The sequence below is a fragment of the Montipora capricornis genome, chromosome 7 (assembly GCF_036669925.1).
Source record: "Montipora capricornis isolate CH-2021 chromosome 7, ASM3666992v2, whole genome shotgun sequence".
NCBI classification, from domain to species: domain Eukaryota; kingdom Metazoa; phylum Cnidaria; class Anthozoa; order Scleractinia; family Acroporidae; genus Montipora; species Montipora capricornis.
Genome location: NC_090889.1, coordinates 24,782,819 through 24,790,318, shown reverse-complemented (window position 1 = coordinate 24,790,318; position 7,500 = coordinate 24,782,819). Strand labels below are relative to the sequence as shown.

At 41.4% G+C, this 7,500-nt stretch overlaps 2 protein-coding genes across 2 annotated transcripts in view; one reads left to right on the top strand and one right to left on the bottom strand.

Annotated features, from left to right (window-relative positions):
• The window catches only part of LOC138056547 (zinc finger protein 862-like), a 5,706-nt gene extending 652 nt beyond the window's left edge, over window positions 1-5,054 (top strand). The window contains exons 1-2 of the mRNA XM_068902361.1: window positions 1-3,442; window positions 3,746-5,054. The exon at window positions 1-3,442 is cut by the window's left edge and continues 652 nt beyond it. Of these exons, the coding sequence (XP_068758462.1) occupies window positions 1,085-3,142 (2,058 nt within the window). The 5' untranslated portion in view covers window positions 1-1,084 and the 3' untranslated portion in view covers window positions 3,143-3,442; window positions 3,746-5,054. The remainder of the gene's footprint in view (window positions 3,443-3,745) is intronic.
• Window positions 1-7,500, bottom strand: part of LOC138055801 (uncharacterized) — a 32,792-nt gene that overhangs the window by 23,468 nt on the left and 1,824 nt on the right. The window contains exon 1 of the mRNA XM_068901672.1: window positions 6,442-7,500. This exon is cut by the window's right edge and continues 1,824 nt beyond it. Within this exon, the coding sequence (XP_068757773.1) occupies window positions 6,442-7,500 (1,059 nt within the window). The remainder of the gene's footprint in view (window positions 1-6,441) is intronic.

Genomic DNA, 7,500 nt, shown 5'->3' with positions numbered 1-7,500 from the left:
AAATAATCTCGTTTGAGCTTTTTTTTCTCAAGGGAAGATCTCGCTCAATGAATTGGAGAACGCAAGTTGAGCTCGACCGGCTTAACGCTCGACCCTTACGCTAATTGTGCTTTAACAAAGCCTTTCAAAGAGATTTCAGAGTTTTAAAGTATCAGTTGTTATTGAAATAACTTAGGTTATAGAAGTAAAACAATTACATACCTTTAATCAGGGTTCTTGTTAAGAGCCGGTAACCGGTTATTTTTACCGGCTGTTTAAGTAAATGTTACCGGCTGTTTCACTGAAATATTTAACGAAATTATCCAACAAAGGTTCATCTGTTCAAAGGCGAAATTACATTGCGTTTATGGGAAAATATTGCTTTCCCCTTCCAACCAATGCTGTGGATATCTGGCACATGTTATCGCTTCGAAAATGTACCATTTGTTAAAGCAATCCAGCTTGTTTTTGCCGACTCATCCCTTGAAACGATGTCCGCCATGTTTCCTTTCCATTCCTCCCGCGGCCAGGGAAAACCCCGCATAATCCATAACATGGCATCCACGCGTAGAAAACGCCAGAAAGGTCTTTCCGAATTTGGTTTTCAACCAAAGCGTTCGAAAAGCGGTGGTGAGTGAAAATCAATGAAATAGCATAACCTACTTTCTTTTTGCTGAGTATTAGATTAATTTATCAGCCGCTGGCACGCGACAGCGATCGATACGAACGTCAAGTTAATACTTGAGCTCGCTAGCCCGTGCAGTGTCTTCTGAATCCTGAGGTTTGAGCACTTGTATTTTCCCTGATGCAGTTAAAGCTTAGTACTTTTTCAAAGTAGTTCCTAGTATTAAATTTGTTGAAGAAAAGTAACATAGTAAAAGAAAAAAAATTAATGATGAGTGTTGCACAATATTTGAGACCCACAGTCAAGCAATCTGTAAGTAAGCCACTGAAAAATGATTACGTTACGCTTAGTGGTGCAAACTTCATTTGCAGGTTTCATCATTGAACTATTTGTTCTCCATCTACAGGTGACTCGCCCTCTATTTCTACTGCCACTGCTATATCCCATGCATCTTCTATCATTTCTAACACAACCGAGGCTATGTGTAGTCTGTCTACTGTAGAAAATGCACCTCAGGCTAGTTCCTCCTTTGATCTTGCATCGAGCTCTACAATTGTCTCTGCTTCTATCAATGCACCTAGCACTTCCCAGTTTAGCAATAATGTAAAATCTGTGCCAGCTGAAGAGATGCTCGAGACATTAAAAACATGTTTTCCTGGTCACATGTTACATAGTTCCTACAACTGCCAAAACAAATGCATGAATCTGTCACCTTCAGAGTTGAGAAGCCAGAAGCTACTGAAGTTCAAGTTTAATCATAACTGGCTATTTGCAGACTTCACATATTGCAAGCAGACTGGCATTCACAGGTTGGTCTTCAGTGAAGAAAGTCATGGAATGTTCTGCATACTGTGTAACAAACATGCCACTCAGAAGCTATGTAACAAGTCCAAGATCTACAGTAGTGAACCAGCGACACGATTTCGGAAACTGGCACTGGAAGAACATGCCGCAAGCAAGCAGCATCATGCTGCTATAACAGCTGAAATGCTCAGCCGGGTTTCTGTGTTTCATGAAGAGTATGTAAACCAGGTAAACTCGCGAGACAAAGTGCTGTCTAATGTTTTCAGAGCTTGCTATTTTCTTGCAAAGCACGAAATTTCTAACCGGAAGCTGATCCCCCTTCTTGAATTTCTCGAACAAGTAGGGCTAAATGATCTCCAGTATTTCAGGCATCGTTCTGAATATTCAGTGAGAGAAGTATTTCTTACCATTGGCATGACAATCAAGGAGATGATCCTGGAAAACGTCCGAGAAGCAGGGATTTATGGTCTTTTGGCTGATGATGCTACTGATGTTGCGGTTGTGGAACAAATGGTTGCTTTTGTCAGCTACATCAATCCCTCAACTTCACGACAGGAAGTTAAATTTCTCTTCATTGAGGATGTCCTGAATGACCCAGAGGCAGATGGCGCTACAGCAGATGTGCTCCTTAAAGTTCTGACAAAACAAATTGATGGCAGTAGACTTCAGCTACAGAACATGATGAGCATAGCAACTGATGGGGCTTCTGTCATGACAGGAAAGAGGAATGGGTTAGCCGCAAAGCTCAGATCTCTAAACAACAAGATGATTTCATTCCACTGCGTTTGCCATAGGCTGGCACTGTCGTGCATTGATGCAAATGATGAAGCAAGTTATATTTCGGTGGTGGAAAACATTCTACGACAATTGTGGAAATTCTTTGAAAATTCACCGAAGAAGAGCTCGAAGTACTTGAAGATTCAACTGGCATACAAATCTATCACACAAATCACAGGTTCAGCGAACAAGAAGGTGCTACGAAAAGTGCGAAAATCGTGCAGAACCAGATGGTTATCCCTAGATCGCTCAGTTGAGGGAGTCTATCTTGACTTTGTGCCCCTCATGCAGACACTACAGCATTTTTCTGAGGCAGATGCCGTTGCTGCAGGCTTGTTATCGAAGATGAGAACCCCCAAATTTATTGGTGCTATTTACGTTCTAAATCAAGTTCTCCCTGTTCTTACCACCCTTAGCAAGACTTTCCAGAAGGGAACTATCAATTTTGCACGAATTACACCTGCCATAAAGGCAACTCAGAGTGCTTTAGATAGAATTGTGGAAGCCCAAACTGTGATTACACAGATGCAAGCAGAACTTGCAGAAGATGGTAGGCTCTTCCTGTGTGGTGTAAATCCAACTCCTTACCAGTACAGGGAAGTTACCAACTTGCTCATCAAGTATGTCCAGTCCCTAAAGCAGAACATCGACAACAGGTTCCAAGCAGCATTGCCAGTCGTTTCAAGCTTCTCTGTTTTTGATCCATTGGCTGTGCCACCCCCAGAGGATGCTAGCTTTAGAGGTTATGGATCAAGTGAAGTTGAAATTCTGGGAGCCCATTACTATGCAACACAAACTGATAAGAAGAAGCTTCAGGCTGAGTGGAACAACTTCAAATTTGAGCTGGTAGAGTGGAAGTCTAAAGATGAGTTCAAGGCAGCAACGACAATGACAACTCCCACTGAATGGGTGCTGCACCGCCTCATTACTATGAGGGAAACATACTGCCAAGTCTAACCCATGCTCTACAGAATTGCTGAAGTGTGCACAACAATGCCAGTTTCAAATGCTTGGCCGGAGAGAGGAGTGAGCACATTAAGAAGGGTGAAGACAAGACTACGGAGCCGAATGAAAAATGATCTTCTTGAAGCGTTAATGCACGTGTCCATCAACGGCCCTGCAGTTTCCTCCAAGGAAGAAAGCCAGATCATTGACAGAGCAGTCAAACGATGGAATCAGGTCCCACGAAGGACGTTACCGAAAGTGCAAAGTTCCACTCCTATGCATGTTACAGCTGTAACAACTTCTGATGCACAGGTAAACTGAAAATTCCTTAACTTGTAAGACGTTTTTCTTACTAGCAATAAGCATGGAAGAAATGACTTGCTACAACTGGCATCAAGCTAACTGTCTAAGGTTTTTACTTGGAACTGGATTCATTTGTTAATTAACCCTTTAAGCCCCGAGGGGTTCCCCATTGACGAGTAAAATCGTCTGGCGTTAGACAGAGTAAAATCTATAAGTGCCATTTGGCACTATCGGGGCTGAAAGGGTTAAACGGGGACATAGTTTTTTCACGCTGTTAGCTTAATGGGCATTTTTCTATTTTTTTTCCTACAGGTACAAACTGGTGACCAGGAAGATGTTGTAGTCAGCAATTCTGATGATGAGGCAGGGGATACCACCTCAATCAGCGAAGAACCAACAGCAGAGGCTGCAGTATTAAAAGATGTTCTTAAAAGTCTTAATTTATGCCAAGATGATGACTCCAATGTTGACAGTGATTCCGACTATGCATCTGACTATGACTAATGAGAGGCATATTCTTCCGGATAAAACAGGAATTTAAGAGTGTTGTTTCTTCAGGAAGAATCTTCTGGAGTGTAAAATAACTGGAGGGCTGGGTGCATAACCGTTCTATAGACAGTCGAATGAGGTACATTTTCTTTGACAATATTTAGGAATATGACTCTCAGGCTGGAATGCTGTTGGAATATACTAACTTGATTTGAAAATTAAAAAAGAAATGATCATATGCAATAACTAATAAACTGGATAATTTAAGTTTGTTCATTGGCATTAGCAAATTATTTATCTAGATTGATTACAACATTTTATCAAAAGAGTACTATCTATAACTGATTTATAAATAAAAATGATGACTTAGACTATAACAATACTTCATTGGCTCATGAAAAAGGGTGCCATGAGACATGTCAAAAGACAGTTTGAATCACTGAAAACCCAGGAGCTCCCGGGGGCTTTGTGCCCTGCACCCCCACCAGGGGCCTACGTGGCCCCCACACCCCCGGCGAGAGGGGCAGGTAACTGAGTTACCTGCTATTTTTTGTTTTTTACCTCCTGTGCAAAAACTTAGCAAGAACCCTGTTTAATGAATTGATTTGGCAAGATAGTATCGACAGTAAACCGTCTCAAACCGTCACAATCAGCCATAACTTCTGCGTCAAACGGCCGGCATTGTTCGCATCTCATGGCAAGTCTACTGAAGCAAATCTCCCATTTGCATCCTAGGGGTTTTTCTACCACAAAATGCTTCATATCCCTCCAACAAAGGTTAGAAATGAGCCAGGGAACAGGACTTTTTTTGAGTCGAAATGATTATTGCGGCCATCAAAATATTCCCTGGCGCGAAACACATGTGATTCCAACTAAAATTGACTGGCGGCAAAAGATTATTATGGTATTTTTGGCCGCGCAATGCTCGAAGTTCAAAAAAAACTCGTCTTAACCTCATAATAACTTTTGTAACTGGATAGGACTGAATACAGGGGTTTCAATAGAGGCTGGTTGCCTTGATTTTCACTAAAAATGCTATAATAAACTTGTCAAACTGCCGCCTTCAATGGGCTATCATGGACGGCTATTTCAGACGTTATTGAAACCCCTGGAATAAACACTATTTTAGTAACTTTACCATGTTAACTGGTATTATTCCTCTCTTTGAAAGACGCGCTTGAAGTGCTGGAGGTAAAGGCATCGGGGCTAAGTTTTTCTCAAAACAACCTGGCACTTTGTATGGTTTAGACTTTAGAACAACTTTCAATATGGCCGTCATACTGAGCCAGCGATACACTTGTCGGTACGCCATGTATGAGGATCTATTCTTTACTCAGCCACGTGCTAATCAAACCACAGGGGGCCCACACAATCGGATGTGTAGCCGATTGTTATTTTATAGTAAATGTACTGGATTTACCATTTGCTTCACCTATAGCGATATATCGTTAACTATGTATGGAGCTAGCCCTCGAAGAAAATCAAAATCCCACAGTATTCGAGCGACCGAAATGCGTAGCAAGATCCATACGTGCCAACCACAAACATTGTCTAACGTCGTCCAATCAGAAAGGGGCAATCAGCGGGACGGTCTGTGGCTGGCACGTATGGATCTTGCTACGCATTTCGGTCGCTCGAATACTGTGGGATTTTGATTTTCTTCGAGGGCTAGCTCCGGGCCGTTTGGATGGATTTTCGATTGGAAGGTACGAGAAGAATCGTGAATCTTTTGACCTTTATGCTGTGAAGTTTGAAAGCGGAGCGATGCTATTTTGGGGGGAAAAATCGCTCCGGCGCTGGAACCCTTTCAAAACAAGGATTCCTCCCTTGTCCTTCTTATATATGGAACAGTCAACGGCGAACTCAAATTCCTTCAAGATCGCTCAAAAAACCGCTTTTGAGGTAAAAGGACGACTATAAACCACAGGTAAGGTAATTGAACGTTTATTTATCATTGATTTACATACATAGTTAACGATATAATCGCTATAGGTGAAGCAAATGGTAAATCCAGTACATTTACTATAAAATAACAATCGCCTACACATCCGATTGTGTGGGCCCCCTGTGATCAAACATGGCGTCTGAAGAGAAGAGTGAACTGGTGGAAAAGTTGCTCCAGATTGAGGCCATAAATAGACCTAATCAGCTAACTCAATGTTGTACCCAATTCAAACCCTTTGGGAATACAACGTTTTGTTCCAGGTATTTCCATATCATTTAAATATGAATGCTACATTATCATGCAAATACAATACACAAAGAATCTTAGTCCCGGGAGATTTGAATTGGGTACAACATTGAGTTAGCCGATTTGGTCTATTAATTATCTTTGAAAAATGCGTGGTTACTCCCGATTTTCTTTTTGGATTTCAATAACACTTGTTAAGATCTACATTTCCTGAATAATCACACACCGAGGGCAAAAATATTGTTAATTAGTAGGCACCGTCCTTAATTGTCCAGATAAATGCGAGAATCACTTTAATCTTTCGTTAGTAATAAATATCGTCGCTCACCTTCTTTATTGTCTTTTCTTCTTATATTACTTTTTTCGTTCTTTTCTATGACTCTTTCTTCAACTTTCAAGTGAAATGGGCTGCCTCTGATCTTCTCGCCTTCTATTGTTACGGACACACTGAATTCTCCTGCATCCTCGAGTTTATACTTCACTTCATAGCGGCCGTCTTTTGTGTCGCATATCCTGGGTTTGATGATTTCTCCGGTCCGCAATGACTGGATGTCAATCTCCACTTTGTCAGTCTCACTGTAGGTTGTTTCACCTCGCCAGTCGTTCGTGACGATCATAAAAGTGCAATCGTTGCCTTGTAAACCCTCCAGCAGCCCCTTGCCCCAAGCAATGGACATCGAAGGATCAGTATTGGAGAAAATTATCTTCCCCAGTTCTTTTTCCAACATGGACAAATTATTTCCGACATACTTCACGGCAGACGCATTCATCTCAATGGGGCGATTGAATTCCGAGGAAGACAAAAAATCTTCAAACCTTCGGTCAAGTGTTTCTTCAACATTCAAGATCTCTGGCAGATTATTACGCTCTAAAATGTCTCTGCCAAACTCCAAGCTACTGTTTATATCCGTAAGTTTCCCGCTCAAGTTGGTCATTTGGGACGAAAATTCATTTTCAAAACTTTCTTTCGCCTTGAGTAATTCTTTTGACATGACGTCTTCATGTCTGCGAATTAAGCTTATGCAGTGTTCAGCGACCCGATTAACTTCAATCGTCGCTTGATCGAAGCTATGATCAACCCCTTTTCTTCTTTTCTCCAATATCTCTTTTTGTTCCTGCAAGCGACAGCCAACTGCTTCAACTTCTTGCATTCTTTTTGTAATTTCAGATTTCTTCTGGTCGAGTCCATGGTCAAAAGAGATAAATTTGTGATCACGATGCTCCAACAAGGCGCAATCGCGACAGATGCAAATTTTACATTTGTCGCAATAATACCTCAGTTCGTCGTTGTGCTTTTTACAAATGTTTGCTCGCCGAGCAAAATCTTGGACATCGTTTGATTTGAACCTTGAAATCTCTTTTACACTGTGGCCTTTGAAAACCTTTC